Source organism: Gymnogyps californianus, chromosome 18, assembly GCF_018139145.2.
Source record: "Gymnogyps californianus isolate 813 chromosome 18, ASM1813914v2, whole genome shotgun sequence".
NCBI lineage: Eukaryota > Metazoa > Chordata > Aves > Accipitriformes > Cathartidae > Gymnogyps > Gymnogyps californianus.
In genome coordinates, this window is record NC_059488.1 from 3069499 (window position 1) to 3089542 (window position 20044).

The 20044-nt window shown below is 45.7% G+C and overlaps 1 protein-coding gene across 1 annotated transcript; it reads right to left on the minus strand.

Annotated features, from left to right (window-relative positions):
* Positions 1–1152: 1152 nt before the first annotated feature.
* On the minus strand, positions 1153–18421 carry TNFSF8 (TNF superfamily member 8). The gene is made up of 4 exons (XM_050908126.1): positions 18227–18421; positions 11376–11421; positions 2094–2165; positions 1153–1550 (listed from the first exon to the last, which is right to left on the minus strand). Exons 1-4 carry the CDS (start codon positions 18419–18421, stop codon positions 1153–1155), a joined length of 711 nt encoding a protein of 236 aa, XP_050764083.1.
* Positions 18422–20044: the final 1623 nt, after the last annotated feature.

Below are 20044 nucleotides of genomic sequence, written 5' to 3' on the forward strand. Positions count from 1 at the left end.
GAACTAAATTCAAATAAATGCCTGCGTTACTGGAATTCATAGAAAAAGAGGGCCTGAGATTACTCTTTTAGCCTTCATTACCTAAGCTTTACAGTAAGCCAAAGAAGCTCAGATAACATCTATCCTCAGGACTGCCGAAACACCACAGCTCTCAGCTGAGGGCCAGGTCTGAAATTGTCTTTGAGAAAGTCTGGACCTCAGGTCTAAATCTTGGATTTTCAGAAAGTGCAGGCATTAGAGGTGTTTTTACACACCAGTGTGGTCTGGTGTCACGCAGGGTACTGTCAAACAGGCAGGACAGAATTCGAGGAAAATGTATCATAATGAACTTCGTTATGTGGCTAGATTTGCAACTAGATTGCTATTTTAATATTTGTTATGAAAAGGTCTAGAAACTCCAAGTGAGAACAGAGGCTGAGCACTGTGCATATACAAAGTCTCTGCCCCAAAGAGCTTAATATTTAAATAGAAAAGATGGATAAATAGTGGAAAGGAAGACACTTGGAAGTAAATTGCATAAAGTCTATAGCAGAATGCAGCACAGAAATATCCTGTAAGACCCATATCTCCTATGTCCTGTCCCAGAGTTTTAGCTACCACCCCGAGAGTCAATAATTTCATCATCTTTGCTTTTTTACGATCTATCTATAAACCTACTCCAGAGCTGTGGTTGCATGCTCCAGTTGTAGAGAAAGCCTTAATTACAAGCTTTGACTGTTAGTTTTTTGGAAGGACCACGTCAAAATACTACTCCATAAAATTCAGTTAAAAAGATTTCCCCATCTCCTGAGCACAGGCACCTTGCCAGTGGTCCATTAGCCAGAAAGTCTCAATATTGGGTATTCTTCCCATAATCTGGTTACATTTTAATCTGTGTTTACAGAGTATTGCTTTGAGGAACCATTGGCAGATCTGTGGGTTATAAACTGGATAGTCCAACAACAATCCTACCCTGAGCCAAACCAGAGGAATCTGTCAGGTGTGGGTCTCGCAGTGTTTTATATCTCATTCTGGGACACTCACAAAGTTCCTTGTTTACACTAGCAATGAGGTAAGATAGGAAATTTAAAACAAGGTGTTGCCTAGTAAGAGCAGGCTACTGTCGTTCAGAGAAAGATAAGTCTGGGCAGCAGTGGGAAGTCAGAGAGCTGCTCACATTTCATCGCTGTACCACAAGACCCCAAGAACGTTTTCATTGGGAAGAGAAATTTCATTCAAGAATTTAGGATGATTAAGTGTTACTGATATTCGGTCCTTCACATTCAGGTATGTCAAATGGAGCTGGAACAAGGTCTTAAAAGTCTTTTCTTGGCACGTTTCTGATGCGCACCATGTAGATAATGTTTGCCTGTTGACTTTGTCATTCACAAGGAGCTCTATCTTGAGGTCGGTGGGGCTGTTTGAACAGTTGGGAAAATGAAAGTTCAAGTGGCAATAGATCAAGTAGAGGCCTGGTTGCATTATCACCAGCTCTTCGCTCTTGCACTGGATGTCTTCACAAATACCCTTCTCGACCAAGCTCAGTTTTGAACTGTTTACTGGGTTGGACACTAGAAAGGAAAGCAAACAAATTTTAAAATGAGCCGCTGAGCTCTAGTGACCTGAATTCAGTCTTATGTGACTTGCAGCAGTGTATTCCCTGGCAAATGGAGATACCTGTTCTGTGGTTTTCCTGCAGGAAGCTCCAAGAAAAGGCCCTGGCCAGACGGCTGGGAGTTCACGCATGGAAGTGGGGTGTTAAAAAGTTCCAAGGACTTACACAGCCCTTGGGAAACCCAAGACAGGGAGATGCAGTGAAAATGGCCTTCTGCAATATTTGAAGGGAAATAGTGGAGATGTATATTCACGTGTTTGTGTGCAGAAGGTATCTCTTCATTTTTTTTTCTTATCAAGTTAAAAAAAAAAGTTTATGTGCTCAGATAGGGGGTTTACCAAACACACCCACATTTCAGGAAAGCCAAGGATTTTTTTTCCTATAAAATGCCCATTTGGTCAAAAAGCTATTTGCCAGTAAAACCAGTTTGAATAACATGAACAGCCTGCTCTTCAGCCAGCTCTGCAATCTCTTGCCCTCCACTGGGCTCCCCACTGACCTCTCATGTACGCAGCGGCTCTCTTGGTCGGGATATTCTGTAGGATTCTTAAATGGTCTTCAGAGGTGTTCCCTGAAGGAAACAACAGATTAAGTGACCACTCCTGATTTTTTTGTACTGTAAAATGCTGTCAGCATTTGGCACCTCACTTATTTGCTATAACTGCGCTATGGACAAACTCCACAGCAGCAGCTCCAAAGCAACAACCAGCAGCAGCTAGAACAGCACGTAGGAGAGCTGGTTCTTACTCCTTGGCTGGTAATAGCTGATCTGCGCAGGGAATTCATAGCAGTGTAACTCGACCGGTAAATTTATAACAGTCTGGTAGACTGCAGCGATCAGTCCAAAAAATTGTATTTCTTGTTCTCCTTCTTACAAATAGAAATTATGTGCAGGTAAGCTTAATTTAAACAAATTATTTCTCTGGTGCAATTCCAGAAAGAAGCTTTTAAACATTTAACTGGAACACGCTTCTGCAAATGGCTCTTTGGGTGCTTTCGAAATGCCGCTCTGTTCTCTCACGGTTAAAATGGGGAGGTCAAGTCGCCAGGACTTGAGGTGAGGTCGCCGGCTGCTCAGGCCGCCAGCCGCCGGGCAGAGGAGCCGGGGCAGCCTGGCTCCTGCGGGCGCGCCTTCCTGCCGAGCCCTCACGGCAGGGACGGGGCAGGGACGGGGCAGGCGCAGCGCCGGCACCTCGGTTCGGTGCAAAAGGCAGCCGTGTGTCACGGGAATGCCCCCGAAATCCAAAGGGCCGGGCCGGGGAGGCGCCGGGGCTGCCCCGCCGCAGAGCGCCCGGCGGCGGCGGCGGCCGCGCGGGGACGGCTCCCTCCCACGGCGGCGCGGGGACGGCTCCCTCCCGCGGCCGCGCGGGGACGGCTCCCTCCCACGGCGGCGCGGGGACGGCTCCCTCCCACGGCCGCGCGGGACGGCTCCCTCCCACGGCCGCGCCCGGGACTGCGGGCGGCGCCGGGCGGCTCCGCATCCCGGGACGGCATCCCAGCTCCTGCATCCCGGCGCCGCATCCCAATATTCCAGCTCCTGCATCCCAGCACTGCATCCCGGTGTCCCAGCTCCTGCATCCCGGCACCGCCTCCCGGTGTCCCAACTCCTGCATCGCGGGGCTGCATCCCAGTATCCTAGCTCCTGCATCCCGGCACCGCCTCCCGGTGTCCCAGCTCCTGCATCCCAGCACTGCATCCCAGTATCCCAGCTCCTGCATCCCGGCACCGCCTCCCGGTGTCCCAGCTCCTGCATCCCAGCACTGCATCCCGGTATCCCAGCTCCTGCATCCCGGCACCACATCCCAATATTCCATCTCCTGCATCCCAGCACTGCATCCCGGTGTCCCACCTCCTGCATCCTGGCACCACATCCCAGTATCCCAGCTCCTGCATCCTGGACCCTGCACCCCACCGCTTCCCCTTGCATTTCACCTCCTTTCCAGCCACATTTCACCTTCCCACCTGCTCTGTGTAAGCTTTTGCTCCTCTCGCCTTACTGGGCATTCAGTGAATGGCACTGATTGTTCCTCCTTCATTTTGTGATTGCATAGAGCAGAGTTTGTGCTGCCCTGTGCAGCCCACAGGCATATGAATACACAAACAAGATATAGATTCAGGAAAATAGTCTATATCCCAGTGGCTGCAACCGGACAGGTGAATGATTGTTTCTCATTGCATTGGCTCTCCTTTACATCTCCTGGCCCTGCTGCAGCTGTGGAAGGGATGTGTGTAGGAGCTCAGATGGGAGATTGGGAATTTCCTGTGTTTTATTCTACAGCTGAATACCAGGAATAAAGTATGAAGGAGTTTCAGTAAAGCCTTACCAAATTATACTCCGCTCTCCCAGGGTACACAAATCACCTAAGTTTTCCTGTGACTCGGTTTATAAAATTGATATAGGAGTCACCCACCCTACAAGGGTCTCTGAAGGACAGGTTAATACACAAAACTAAGTTCTACTAAATCTTGATGCTACTCCATGACATCAGATGACATATTTCTTGTTCCTTACATGAACAAGAAGGACTCTACTAAATGCAGAGTGAGACAAGGATCTTAAGTTTCATAGGATTCCTGAAAATAAAGGTACAAAAAAGAGATTCAAATCTCCAGACGCTGGCAGTATCTGCGTGGCCTGATTTTTAAGAGGTACTTGGTCAGGAGGATGGATAAATCAGGGAGAAGCTGGTCCCACACACAAGTGGTTGGTGATTTGTAACATTGCACCCTTTGCACTCACTGTTGGAGAAGGAGGCTGTGGATATCTTGAAAGAATTGCAATCTTTCTCTGATTTCAGTAGTTGAAACACTTTTGAGGGAAGCAGGTACTCACAGTGCTCCAAGAATGAGCAAGTCATGTACCAAAGTCCCTTGGCCACGCTGGAAATCCCCAAAGAAAAACCAAAGCCTACTTTCCTGATGTTAGTCATGTCAATATAGTGTTCTGGTGAGTGCACAGATGGTATAGAGATGTGGAGATATGGCATAGGATAGGAGAAAACCCTTCTGGCCCTTATTTCAAACGAAAGCTGTTACGGTGGTAGCAACAGTCTCTGGTAATGCATAGTCAGCACCCTGAGCCCACTCGTGTTACAAGTGTCCTGCAAGAAGGGAGAGTATTCTTACAGAAACTCGGTGGCATTTAGGGGGTTTACCCTATAAAGCAGAAAATCCCCTGCTGCTCAAGCAGACTTTGGAAGCTGCAGCCCTGCAACATCTGCTAGGCAAGCAAAGTGCTGTGCCTGCACACAAACAGCCTGGCGCTGCCCGGAGCCCGATCAGTCATGAGCTGTCTCAGGGTATTTGTGGCATCTCTGAAGAGCTACCCCTCCCTGATCTAGCTGCACTTTGCAAAGCTGTACTTACATTTATTGATGTCAGCAAGTTTTGTGTGTGTGTGTGTTTAAACCATTTATTTGGTGATATCAGCTGTGTTTCTGAGAAGGCAAGTTATGGAAAAAAAATTGTTTTATAGAGACGTTTCCGGTTCTTGCTCTGCTGAGGCAGTTTATAACTGTTTTCTAGTTTTATTTCTCAAGTTAATTCTTTTATCTGAGACATTTCAGTGCAAGCCAGGAGAGACTGAAATTACTAGAGTTTCAGGACTGATCGATGGATATGTTCAATCACATCACCTAACTGGCTTTGCACTAGTAACAGTGTAAATCAGAAGTAATCCCACTGACGTCAATAGGATTATATGAGCTTAAAAATACTGTGAGAAGCAGGAAAAGCAAAGCCACACTTGGGACTAAGTACGAAGGAGACCACACTGGTTTCATCGTCTACTGTGATGTACAGACGCTGTAGATCAGGCTGCTTTAAGGAAGCCTGCTGATAAGGAAGGAGACTTAGTAGGAAGCCATTTAGGCTATTTTGTCCTAAAGAAGCCATCAGGAAATAATTCACTTTTGTCTTCCTGACCCCTTTTACCCTAGGATGAGCACCCAGCCCTGAGGAAAAGGGCCAGACTACTTTCGTGAGCTTAATGCAGCTTTTTCCCATGGAGCCAAAGGGGATGCACTGCAGGACTGGGAAATGGGACTCAGAGGAGCCGCAGCCTCACCGACACTCCCGTGATTTCCACCTGAGGTGCAAAATGGAAAGAGTCTCATCAAAATACAATAGGACCCTGTCCAGCCAGGAGGAACCCAAGGGCTGTGGGACACGTGGACATATGGGCTGCTGCCAGCCAGGTCCAGGGAGATTTGACTCTGCCTAGGGAACTCTCCTCACTGCTGGCTGCCTCAGTTTCCCCACCTCTGAGATGGGTATAACAGGAGCACGGACAAAGGGCAGTGAAACCAAGAGCTGAAAGTGGCATGCCAGAGTGCGAAGTGTTGCTACCCAGACATGGAATGCCCCTCAGATGGGGTTTCTGGAGCTTGTCCTAGTATCAGTCACCTCTTACAGTGAGATTCCTCTGCCATGTGTATGGCATTACAACTAGCTGGAGGCTGAGTATGGACAGGCACAAGAGCAGGTCAAATACCTGAACTTATTTTACGAAGTAAAGAAGTATGGGCAGGCAACAAACAGCTTTCAATTCCTCCGTACCCCTCACCAATTTAAGTGCTTATAAAATTACATCTCTGTCAGCATGCTAGGGTTAACAGAACTTGCCTAAGTTTATTTCTCAGCAGCCGCTATCTGAAGTCCCCATAGCTATCTTTAACTCTCTCCTTCCAGTTAAGCGTCCTGCAAAGAGCTGCCGGCTGGCGCTGATGGACTCTCCCAGCTGAGAGACGCTGTGCCAAGTGCCAGCTGGGTGACGGCCTCTCCCGGGCGCTGCGGCAGAGCTGGGCTCTGCCCGTGGCTGTGCCTGTCGCACATGCACTGAGTGCCTTTGGTCCTCAAGAGCCCAAGGACTGTCACTCTGGTCCTGTGCATTGAAAGGGGACTGAACTCAGCTGCCAATTTTGCCTCCTTCCAAAAACGTAAACTTTAGAAGTATCCCTTTCTTTCCTCCAAATTTAGGAAGAACCTCTTATGAACTCGTCACTGCACACCTGACTACTGGAAAACTTGCAGGGCTTAAGGCCAAAACTGTTCAAGTCTCTAGCCTGCTCGTCAGTATAGCATAGATCATGTAATTTCATGAGCTATTCATATGTATATACAAATATATTCATCTATAACTTACATTTTAAGCATTGGAGAGATGGAAGATCTAACATTCAGCATTTTGTAGCAATACCAATCATCTCATTATCAATTAAATAAGCAACCAGGCCCCGTTATGACTAACTGGAATCTGTCTAGCTGCAGTTTCCTCCGGATGCTTGCCTAGGAGGATGCCTGTGCACTCTTTCTAGCATTTGCAAGCCCAGGCTTGCCAAAATTTTTCAAACTGAGAAACACAGCTCATCTGCCCTGACCTCCCAAGAGCAGACAGAACCGTATACAGTTTCACATATATGCACACAAACACATACATGTACTGAAGCTGAGAAGGCAAAAATCTATACGGTCTAAATGTGAAATATCCATTTCTGAAGAACCCACCATCATGGGATTTGTGACTAACAACCCAGCAATTTCATTAGTGTTGCACTGGGACAATTCCAGGCTGGAAGAGACCAGATGTAGTTGCAGAAGTCCAAACCGCAACCAGAGATATTGCTGCAAATCTGGAAAGGCTTGTTTGCTTCACTGGCTTCAGCCTGATTTACTCGAGGGTAGCAAGGGTGTGAATGTCACCTGTATTATATTAATTTCTTGGAGCCAGATTTTTATTTGGGAACGTATTTCCCATTGAAAATGTGAACAGGGTGCTAGATTTCCTTTCCTGGTCTGTCCATCAACTGCTAATGGATTTTACTGCCAGACAAAAATACCTATAAATAGCGTGTGCACACGTATGTATCTGCAGGCTGTTCCTTTTATAAGTGAGAAGAGATTTTGGTATCATGTCTTTGCAGTTCAAAATAACAAGAAAAGCCATCAGTCCAGAATTACAACGTTTATGGGGAAATGAGGCTCAGAGAGGACAGCAAGGAGATGATGAGGGCTGAACCTCTCCAGAGGCTGGCAGGTCATAAATTTCTCTGTGATTTAGTTTTCCCTCTAAAAAATGAACCTAACAATAATACCTCTCTGGCCCATATTAATATATGATTTAATACTTATGAAATGTGGATGAGTTTCCACAGAGAAATATTTCCACAGAAAGAACATTTCACAAACGTTTAGGTCATGATGAATTTAATTCTTTCCCCCTGTTGCTCCGGTACTCCACCGACAATGGCACAGAGGATTTGAGGAGATTGATATCGTTTTTCACACAAACATTTAATTAGCTGACATTGCATTGCTCTCAGCTACTGCTTGCGGATTCCTGCAAACCCATCCATTGAGGACTGACAGCTGAGTCAGGAATGTAAACCTTCTATAAATCTGCTTTAGTGTCCACTGGTGTTTAGCTAATAATAGAACATAATCTCATTGGAAATCTAAATGAAATCATTGTGGTTTTCCTGCTTTAATATTACGAGATTAATTCAGAGATGTAGCTGTGTCTGGACCACTGTCCATTTGCATTACAATACAGTCTCTGCCTGAGTGTACCCCAGCTGTTCCCACTCGCACAGTCCTGCATCCCCCACTAGCATCTCCGAGATGTTTTGCACAAGCAAGTACCGACACAGGGCTGGAGCAAGGCTGAGCACCCAGCTGGCAACTTGGCAATGCTCATTTTTTGCTTGCTTGCCCATTTTTACAATGCAGGGCTTCAAAGCCCTGGTTTGAACAAGGTGGGTACAAAATACATCCAAATTACACTGTCAACATCTGGGCTGCCTGAGAGGCAGACACAGATCCAAATCTAAATCCACAGCAACTTCAGCTTCACCACAGTCCCCGTCCTGCAATGTTTCTTATGCTTCTGTTTCTTGCTGCTCTGCAGCTGCTGGATGGGACCTTGCAGCCGCCGTCGCCACAACTCCCTGCTTAGAAGTCAGCAAGCGATGCCTGGCAGCATATGAGGGAGCTCTCTGCCGAGGGGGCCTCAGTATATTACCCGCTGGGATATATTAATCAATTAGCCCTGCTTTATGCATTTTAAGAGAAAAATAAAAGGCCGTTGTCATTCGCTCACACTTTAATGCTCTGTTACCCTGCCAGAGACATACAATAGAGACTGATAAGCAATGAGGGGTAGCTGATAGAGCATTTACACCCATTGCAAACAGCTTTCAGCAACTCTTCCTGCCTTGTGGGGTTTCTCTGTCATTCCCTCCTTTGTCTTTCACTAATGGCATCATCTCAGATTTAGCAACAGAATTCAGAGCAAGAGGGTGCCTGCAATTGATATTGACCCAAAGACAGAAAGGTTTCTGGCTAATGAAACGGCATCTTGTACATTCCTGGAGAGAGCGCATTCCTCCTGCCTGGCACTTGCAAGTTATTGATGAGGAGAAAAAGCAATTGGCACAGGTTGCCAGATATGAAATAAATAAATATATATATATTGCAGTGCACTTTTGGATTAGTGAGACCTCTCCTTCCTGCCCTGGGAATGCCAGTATCGCTCGTGCTTTGCTTTGAAAAATACTGACCTACAGATACAGTCTGTGTGGCTCCTCCTCTGTCAATCACCGGACTCCACGCAGACAGCATTCACTACCTCTTCCTAACTGGCAGTAACACTCAGCCATGAAAACAGTTCTGGTGACTTCTCTGAGGCTACACTGCTCTACAAGAACGGAGGTTCTGCTCTGGGGCCGCACCGCCTCGCAGCCGCTGGGGACTCTCCATCGTCACAGGGGACAGCGGGCAGCGAGGCTGATGCTTTGCAGCCCACTGGGTTTGCAAAGCTCCTTTTTGGGCACCTTTTGGGACACACTGGAGTGGGGCTGTGATGTGACTGTCTGAACGCCCTTATTCAAATCTGCCTTCTATGTTCACACCCTGCTTTGTTTCTGAGGAACTTCAGGTACAAAATAAAGCACTAGAAGACTTAGAAAGACTTAAAAAGACGTAAGGAGCTACTTAGGTTTATAGAGAGAAAGCAACATGTGCTTAGGATGTCCTAGGGACATCCTAAGGGGAAAAGAAAATCCCTCCAGGTTACAGGAATTTTAAAACACAAAAAATGATGGTCAGGCAAGATGTGAAGTTCTCAGAAAGGACACAGTGACTTGCAGGGACTACTTTGAGACCTGTGGGCTATGAAACAAGCCCAATATGGAAGAGTCCCGGATTAAAAAATTATCCAAGGTAGAGCATGCGTTGCCCAAATGCTGCATTATGTCACCTGTGTGCAAAAACGCAGCTGCAGAAAAGCTGTTTACGTGATTAGGACTCTGGACCTTGAACTTCAATTACTTCAATTTCCCATTCTGCCATTGCTTCTAGATGAACACTGTGCTTCATTTTTCCCATCTGTAGAGTGGGAGGCAATGGTATCTCCTATCCTCCAGGACTGAGTATGAACTTGTATTTCCAAGAAGTCAAAATACTTGGTGCTAAGGGCCGTGTAACCAGGGAGGCAATGTCAATGAAATAAATAGTGCTCCTCCAGATTTACGCTAAGGAAAAGCAGAATCTTGGCACACTGTCTCTACTAGTCTAGTTAGACATTTTTTTCCCATTTTGGGCTCCCTGTGCTCATCCTCTGCCTGTTTTAATTCCTTGCTCTGTGCCTCTTGCTGCTGTTCTCCAATTGTCCCTTCTAGACCTACCCGTTCCCTCCTCCCTTTTCCCCACAGACCAGTAGGAAACACCACTGCTTGTCCTGGTTTCGGGTGGGATAGAGTTAATTTTCTTCTTAGTAGCTGGTACAGTGCTGTGTTTTGGATTTAGTGTGAGAATAATGTTGATAACACGCTGATGTTTCAGTTGTTGCTAAGTAGCGCTTATCTTAAGCCAAGGCTTTTTCAGTTTCCCATGCTCTGCCAGCAAGCAGGTGTGCAAGGAGCTGGGAGGGAGCACGGCCAGGGCAGCTGACCCCAACTAGCCAAAGGGATATTCCACACCATGGAACGTCATGCCCAATATATAAACTGGGGGAAGTTGGCCGGGAGGGGCGGATCGCTGCTTGGGCATCGGTCAGCGGGTGGTGAGCAATTGCATTGTGCATCACTTGTCTTTTCTTGGGTTTTATTTCTTTTTTCCTTTTTTTTTTTTTGTTATATTCCTTTTCATTACAATTAGTATTATTATATTTTATTATTATTTTTATTGTTAGTATTATATTTTATTTTACTTTAGTTATTAAACTATTCTTATGTCAACCCACAAGTTTTACTTTTTTCCTGTTCTCCTCCTCATCCCACTGGGAGAGGGGAGGAATGAGCGAGCGGCTGCATGGTGCTTAGTTGCTGGCTAGGGTTAAACTATGACACTGCTCCAGGCCAGAAGAGTACAGGAGGAGTTTCAGTGGTTCTGAAATACCTGCCAACACATTTGCACCCACGCCTTGTGAAGATGGGGACATTATGCCCACATGTGCAAAAGCCAGCCCTTACAATAAGACCTAATAGTCAGACTGATGTTCACCTCTTCTGGCAAAAAGGCTCTCTTGCAAAGACACCTCAGGGCAGATTCAGACATACTTGTTATTTCCTCAGCCATGCACTGGTTTCCGGAGGTACTGTGTAATTTGAAAGCTTTTTTCTTCTTCTTCTTCTTCTCCCCCCCCCCCGCCCCCCAACTACCTTGGCTTTTCACCAAGAAGAGACTTTATAGGAAATGTTAAGGTGTGCACAACTGGCTTATTTGTGATTTGGCAATATTTGTGTTACAGATGAGACAAATCGCGTGTATTGTTTAGGTGTCTTACCTGTCCTGATAGGTTTTGCAATGCCTTCCGTGGCAGAATCAGCTGCCTGAAAGAGAAGCAAGAGAAGGGATGGTTATTCTGGGAGCGGGGCATATCCATGTTCAAGTACAACCCTGCTTTAAGAGTGGATCTTAAAAGGTTCTATTGCATGCCATGAAGGCAATACGGAGCCTGACGTGCAGGGAGCCAGCACCAGGTCCTACAGAGCATATGGCTCCTATAGAGCCTCACAGGTCAGTGAGGGATTGCTGTGGAGCAAACAGCTCCGGCAAGCTCTCTGCACTCATCCAAATGTCCTCAGTCATCCCTCATCACAGCCTTTTTTTTCTAATGTAGAAAATCTACATTTCTGACAGAGCTGCTCTCCATGCGGTAAGAAATGCGTGTGGTTTTTGTTGGGGCTGTTTTGGCAGCACAAGCCCTGAAAACCTCACTCGGTGGCTTGCAAAGCTTGGAGAGAGTAGGGCAGAGTGGGACTGGACACCCTTGAGAGCCAGTGTCTGTCCCTGGGAAGCCAGTAGCTGGATGAAAATAAAAGCTGTAGAGCCCCAACACAGGTCTGAGAGTGACAGTGTTGTCCTGCTTCACCTCTCCTCCTCCTTCTTGCTGGGTTGTAAAACCAAGGGTCAAAATGGCACGGGAAATTGTCCTCAATCAGCATGGCCTGAGAACTTCTCAGGAAACAAGCTCCAAGTGTGAAATATGGTAGGCTTCATCTGTGGTCTTGCTTCTGTTTTATCACACCTCTCTGCCATCCAAACATACAACCCCGAAGCCTGTGCTTGCTTGCATATTACTTCCACACAAGTCAAGTCACTGACAGCTCATAAACGCCCAGCAATGCCCTCGAGGAGCAAAGAAATTCTCCCAACAGCTGAGGAAAGATGCTGAGAGTACCTCAGTGCTTGAAACTCTGTGTCACGTCCCTTCGCTCACACACACCGGACAGTCCCACAGTGATTTCATTATCAGGGAATGGCTTTTGCTCAGGCTAGCCTAAACCAGCTCCTCTTATCTGGATACCAATTACCTGGGCTAATTGTGCAGGCTAACCAGGCCAGGCCCAATTTAGCATAGAATCATGGAATCATAGAATATCTGGAGTTGGAAGGGACCCATAAGGATCATCAAGTCCAACTCTCTGCTCCTCACAGGACTACCTAAAACTAAACTATATGATTAAAAAAGCATCATTCAGACACTCCTTGAAATCTGGCAGGCTTGGTGCCGCGACCACTTCCCTGGGGAGCCTATTCCAGTGACCGACCAGGAGGCCCAACAAGAAGAAAGTTGGGAAGCTGGTAGCAGCTTTAGCAGAACATCTAGTATCTCCTGGGAGAAATGAGGCACACCATGGATGTGGTGGGAGACAACTTCATCCATAGTGGTCTTAAAACATAAGCACTTTATTTCTGTGTGTAAATAGGATAACGTGTGGTGTGGGGAGAAGGAAGATGGTTGGACAGTGAGAGAAGTCATGTTGTATCTGTTTGTGGTACTTAATGTTCTAGCCTTAAATGTTTAAGAATACTTTTAATTAGACTTTGGCCTAACATGACCATGTTTTCAACCATGGCTGAAGCGTAGAGCTGCATCTGCTCCCGGCAAAGCAACGTTGTGCTTCCATCTAACACCAAAATGCTGTGTCCTGCAGATAGAGATGGCATAGGTGCTTCATAATTTGGGTATCTGTAGTACATGATTTGTTCATTTTCTCTCCCCACACCTATGTAAGACAGGGGAGAAGTTATCTGTGGAGACAGTATTTCTCCAGGTAATCTTCCTGAGCTGTACAGGAAGGCTGCTGGGTTAGGAGAAGAATGGGAACCTAGAGCTGTAGTTTGAAAAAACAGGCAATTCCAAGCTTTTTAGTCCCCTGCATGACATCCTCCCTTGCCAACTCTCACGGATCCTATGCACCCCTATCATCAAATGTGGGACTGAGAACAGTCTCGGCTGAAAACACTCCCAAAGACCATCTGCCAGAGCCTCTCAGCTCCCGTCTTGGACCCTTGCACTGGGCTGTCCCTCTCACATGCACCCAGGGTGCAGGGAAGCATTACTTTCCAATGCAATATATGAGCATTTCTGCCCTCTACGGAGAATTAAGGGCATTTTTGAATGAGAGAAAAGGGATGCTCTGTCTCCAACTAGATTATGCTAAATGAAATCAGGCAGCAGATCCACTGCTGCCTGTAGAGAAGTGTTTGGTAAAATGATTGAGACGTTATCATCAGTGGGATGTTCACCTTGCAGCCCTCCCTCAGAGATGGCGTGCAGGACAAGGCTGATGGCTCGCAGCTTGCTTTGTAGTCAGGCCAACAGAAACAAAATTAAAATGTACTAATGTATTGTATTCTCACCTGGGAAGTCTCCCAGTGGGTGAAAACAGCAGATACTAATGCAATTTATTTTAGTGACAATTGAGTAGATATTCAAATAAAACTTTAGAGCTTGCTTTGAAATATTACTGGCATTACTTCTTTCTTTTCTAACAGCAAAAATATTGCATGTAATGCTGTAATTTGGAATGCAAAGAGGCCCACAGTAGGAGCCCAAAGAGATTAAATTCTACAGTGCCAGCTCAGGAAGAATTCATGACAATGAATTTCAGCCTGTCTGGAGTGATCTGGGTGCTGATGATGAAGGATCTCAGTCTTTACTCAGCAAGCAGAATAATTTGGGTTTGCTTCATTAGAGAAAATGACAATCAGGTGCCAGTGAAAGTCATTTCTTTCTTCTTTCTCTTAATCATTTTACAAGAAATTTTCCCAGGCTGAGGCAGACTGGTGCTGCTAGACAGTCATTCTAATGTGTCAGAACTGACTATTCATTGAACCAGAGGTCTCTGAAGTGTGTATCTGCCTCCTGACAGTCCAAGAAAACACACCTCCAAACCACAGTCCCCCAGAAATTGGCGTGGGATCAGCTGAATTAGGTCCAGGGCTCTTCCAAGAGCATGTCCGCGCAGCAGCTCTGCAGGGATGAGCTCTTTGGACTGCTGTCCTTGAAGGAAGTTTTGCAATTTGAAAAAAAGCCTCAAGGCTCCGTGTTTCTGCTCAGCCTCAAACCATCTTTACCCGTCTCTGGCTGAGGGGGAGGGAAGGCAGTGGCACCTTAGGTTGGTGGCCCTCAGTCGCCAAGAGACAAATGTAGAAACTAGACATGAAAACTCCAGAAAGCGGAGCGCCGTCCCCGCAGCTGATCTGATAATGAGCATCACAGGAAACAGAGCCCTGTGTGAAATTCAGTTTTTCCAGTACTGACAAAACCTATTAAAGTGACACCTCTAGACAGCAGGTGAATGTTACTGTACAGAACACCGATGGGAAGAGTTGGAACAGTGCAGTTTTCTTCTAAAACGCCTCAGTGGTTTTCCTGTGGTGTTCAACGAGTGGGAAATCTGCTTTCAGGGGCAATTTTCAGTGTTTTTTTCTTTTTTTTCTTTTAATTTCTATCAGGGTTGCCCGCCAGAGGGGGCCAATAGGCACAGATCGGGGCAGCCCGTGGCAAGATCATTTTTAAGCAGACGTAAATCACCAAACGGGTAGTGCAGGAACGTGCTAGGTGCTGCAGGAGCAATTTCTGGGTATGGCAGTCCCACTGCTAAAGGAGTTTTACATTTTTGACTCGAGCAGCCTTGAAGACTAGATCAGCAAATATCAATGACTGCACTGACTTTTAGCATTTGCCACACTGGTGCCTTAACGGTGCTGAACAGATTTGCCCACGCAGTCTGGAGGTTAAAAATATGAAGTCTACAAAATCCAGAGCAGTGACGGACTGTCCCAGATTACGGACTTTGGACGTTCACACAGAATTTGTTCATAGAGGTAGGTGGCCTAGGTGTCTGATACAGCATACCTTGCAGTACAGCATAAGATTTGCTAGGGTCTCTGTGTCTTAAAATTACATTTGTCTAGTCCTTTCTGTCTCATACTCTTTCACCGATTTTACATATATCTCTCTATATACATAAATATCTACATAGATGTGTATATATACTTATAACCAGCAGCAGTGAAATGCAGCAGGCAGAAGGGTGGAGGTTTTAGCACTCTTATAACAGTGTTAAGAAGAAAAATGAAGGCTGCAGACCACCATACAGCGACGATTCTTATTCCAGAGAAAAATAAAGTCACTTGTGAAAGATCGAGACAAGTGAATGGCCTGAAGCCGAGAGTTTCTGCAGATGAAAGCTGAAGAAATGAACTGACTTCAGCACTGCACGTAGTTAGTTCCAAAAATCATAGCTTAGTTCCAGAAAATGACACTTCCCAGGTCTGACACTAATGGCCTGTGTCACCCTTCTTGAAAATAAGGCGTAAAGGAAATTTCTCAGGGCGTTGGAAAATGCGAGGCGGGGGGGCAGATAATGTGTATTAGAAGTGCTGTTAGATGATACAGAGAAACAGCTTTGGAATCATAGTCGCTTTTTTGTTTTGGTCTTTCATGTTGAATTTCCCTTATTCAGAGCACCTAGATTTTGGGTGATGCAAATGCCTTGTGTCTACACAGTTTGATTTTCCCTTTCCAATGCATCTTCCTTCATCTTAAACTAGGCAAGTGTAAATTCATCAAAAGGAAGACAAGTAGCCAACTTTCATGTACCTGCAATGGGGCTAGGGGACTGTGTGATCTGCTTGCCACCAGAAGGCTCCTCTTAATGCAGTGGTACCCAAGGCATGGGTCATAAGGCCTGCATTGTCCCTAAAACCCTCTAACACTCCTTTGAACAGAGGAAAATAAAAGTTTCTATCATCTCAGCTCAGCATAGGGAGAGCATTAAGTTGCCACCATTGCCCCTGTGGTCAAGGACCACTCACATAATCCAGCTGACAACATCCGGAGAGAAAAACAGATCTTCCCAAGAGGCTGATCACACAAAATGTTGGTCCTCTCTTCAGACGTTACAAAGAAAATAATTAAGCCAATTGATGATGCTCTAATCCCTACAGCAACGGGACTCAATATCCGCAGGCCTCCAAGTACAAGAACCCCCAGACACCCTGTCCTGGAGCTGCTGAAGTCAGTACTACAAGATGCTCAGCCCAACCACAACTGTATTTACCAAAGGAGTTTGTGCCTAGCCTTACGCTGACAGCGTGACCATGAGCTAAAGTGTTTTTCGAGCAAGCCCTGGAGTTTCTTGAGGAACCTGTCTCACAGAATAAACACTTGTTTCCTGGTCTGGAAATTCAAGACCAGTCACGGATGGAGAATGACTATGCTGCTTCTGAACTTTCGGCTCCCTGAGAGCAAGAATACAAGTTATGCTTTTACTGCCAAATTCCTCTCACCATGTAAAATTGCTGCCCAATTTTATTTGTGTTTCTCACACACTTCAGCTTCCTACTTTCTCCTTCAGCCAAGCTCATTTCCAAAGCAGCTGCAATAATGTCATTACTCTTTTAAATGATAACTTTGACTCTTTCAGTAATATTGTTCCTCTGGCAACTAGTATAACTCCATTTATCCTGATGGAGAGGTAATTTAATGCTTACTTTCATAGTAAGTACAAATGAAAACCTCATTATATTGGAAAGCTGTGGCAATTCTGTAATTATCCAGGCTGTTATTTTAAAGATCTCCCTTAACGTCCCACTATTTATCACTTGAAAACCCCCATGTCTCATTCTAACTGTGCCCAAACTACTTCTGTTTTCGAAGAATGCTGATTTCAGGTAAATTACTCTTCTCTGGTGCAACTTAAAGAAGTATCAGTCAAGCCTTCATGGTTTAATTTCTGGGTAATGTGCATACACAGACACACAAACTGCACAGGGTAAATTTAGTAAGAGAAGCTATTGAGCTGAAAGATCATATTTTGTTTTCCATGGCCAACTTCCTCCAGCAGCCCCGCACTGGTGCTTTCATTCTATGAATAGTAGTGGAGGTACTTCAGCACTTAGTTTTTTGCAATAAGATTTCAAAGCCTGTAAAACTTCTAACCTGGCATTTTACCCTGGTAAAGTTCATGGCAATGTTCCTGGTAAGGTTAGAAATGCAGTTTTTATATTCACACCACCTGTACCTCTGCCCTGGCTGTAATTGTCTCACTGATTCCCCATTCAACCCCAGATCCACTTAAGAGCAATCCTTTTTATTTTAAGAAGGAAAAAATGTCTGTAGGCAGAGGGAACAGTTGGTTTTGTGAGACCTTGCCTCACTTATATCCTCAGTCATCTTTGCTATAGCTCTACTTTTGCATTAAAAATCACACCCAAGAACAGGACAAAAAAGAGAGCAGCAGTGAGCTACTTTGCCCCTATCCACTGCTCTGGGTAGTTCAAGAGAGCTCTGCTTCACCACATCACGGTGCGTCCCAGCAGACAGCACCACACAGTGTCACACATAGAGAAGTCTTGTGGTATGTCCATTACTGAAATTTATCAATATTTCAGAGGAATACATGTGGACGCTACCAGACCAGACCATCTCAGACAGTGGTCGCTCTCCAAAGAAGCGGCAGGAGACACAAGTAAAACCAGGCAGCAGACACTAAGGCACTGATCTATCTTCTCTCCACCTCTCCTCCTAACTAGGCAGGACAGAGGGTGGCTTGCATCTTGGATTATGAGCTTTCCACTTCCATTCACAGAGTAGAAATTGCGTGCTAGAAATTAATGTTGCCCATGGAGAAAGGTCTTCTTTTTTTGAAAGTTCTTTTCTCTCCCTCTTTGTTTCATCCTTCTCTCCCCTAATTCACGTGTGTGCATTTATAACAGTTTTTCTTGCCACAGAATAATTTTTGTAAAGCAGTAGGAGAAAGAAAAAGAGAGAAAGAGAGAAAGAGAGAAAGAGAGAAAGAGAAAGAAAGAGGAAGCCAATGAATAAAGTAAATTTCTTACCGTCCTCTGAACGACTAAGACCATGATGGTGGCTAACGCAAAGACGAGTAATGCAACAAGGGTAGCAATGATGAAATACAAACATGTTTTGTTAGTGGCTCCAAGCCTCCTTGAAACAGTGTCTTCATTCACATGCATGGCTGATTCATGGGAGTCCTTCGCCTGAAAAGGTGTTTGTTCTTGTGCTGAGCACATTCTTATATAGCTCTCAGGGTACTGCTCTGTATCTCCCCTTGATCAGGTTCAAGTTGCAGCCCATCTCTGTTCCTGGCAGGATTTTCCCCCTTCATCCTGGCTCATGTGATCTGGAAAAAAAACTTCATCACTTGTAGTACAAAGAAAGAGGGACCTGGGGGCGTGAAGCAGGACGCAGCTGTGAAGAGGGGAAGGAGCTTCATGTTCTTGATCAGGGATTTCGCGACGACAGTCTGGTGTGCTGCATCGGAGGTTTCTGATGTCAGAAGGTGAATAGTTACCAAGATCAGTCGTCCCCCGCCCCACCACTGGCTTTCTGTGAAACAGAGAGCTATGCAAATTCTGTTTCATTTTATACTCTGTGCAGCTACAGTTCAGTACAGTAAATCGCCCCGGAGCTCTGCCTTCCTGTTGCACGGAGTAACCTCTTCTTATTCCCAGTAGCGTCCCAGAGCTGCGATCTCCAGAGCTCTGTGTTCAGAGGTGACCTAGGCTTTGAGTTTGGTGACTGCTGCTCTTGCCTGTGAAGGTCTGGAGATGTTGGGTGACATTTTCATTGAAGTATTTCATAGAAACGTGTCAGGAAGACGTCTTTGACGCAGGCTGCAAGTTCTAGGCAGAGGCATGGAAAGAAAGCGGTCATACCAAAGTAGCTGAAAGCATGATGTTAGGATGTGCCCACAGAAGGTGTCTGTATTCACCTCCCTGCCCTGGCTTATTTGCAGCTAGCGAATTAATGCTCGTTTCTGTCCTGTCCACAAGCCTCTCCTCTGTCCTAGCCTGGGACTATCACCCAGCCACGGGACTTCTCACAGAACTCAAATGAGATTTCTTTAACTGGAAACATTCCTACTTCATTCCAGTGGGGAAGGACCAGTCATTCCTAACCCTGCATTTTTTATGAGATGACTCCTTGCTTTCTGGCCAGGCCAACTCAAAAGACACTTGGGTGTTTCTGGAAATTTTCACAGTTAGATGTGTGTCCTCTTTTGATTCATATCTGTGCAAGCCAGTTAACTTGTGTAACATGATCAAAATGACTAGGAGTGTTATTTGTCTCAGCTATTCCCAGTCGGTAGTAGAAGGACATCAGAGAGGCCAAACAGGACCTTACCAATGGTCCATCCAGCTCAACATCTGGCGTTCAGTAGAGAGCAACAAGAGATGCCTTGGGAAGAATATCAGAACAGAAAAAGCAGGTATTTATTGAGTGTAATTCTCTCCAGTTTTCTCTGATTTGGGCTTGTGGGACTCCCAAACAAGAGGTAGTACCTTTCTATTTTAATCCAATTTTTCTTTACACCCCTGACATTAGAGTCCTGGCATCTTACTATTATTACTACTATCTTTAATAAAATCACTAGAGCACAGCACTACAAAGGCTTCTATAGATTTCCAAAGTAGTGTTTTTCAGAGCATCTCTTATCACCGTGGAAACAGGTACAATCTATTTTAATCAGAGACAAAGGGAAGCAGCCTCCTCTCCTTAAGGATGAGACAATAGTCTCACTTGGTCAGGCCTTCCTCAGGAAATCTGTCGCTCAAGCCTGATGGGTTGGATGAGGTGGATCGTCACCCGCTGGGTCCTGCCTGGTGGATGCAAAGCTTCTGGACAGCCGCTAG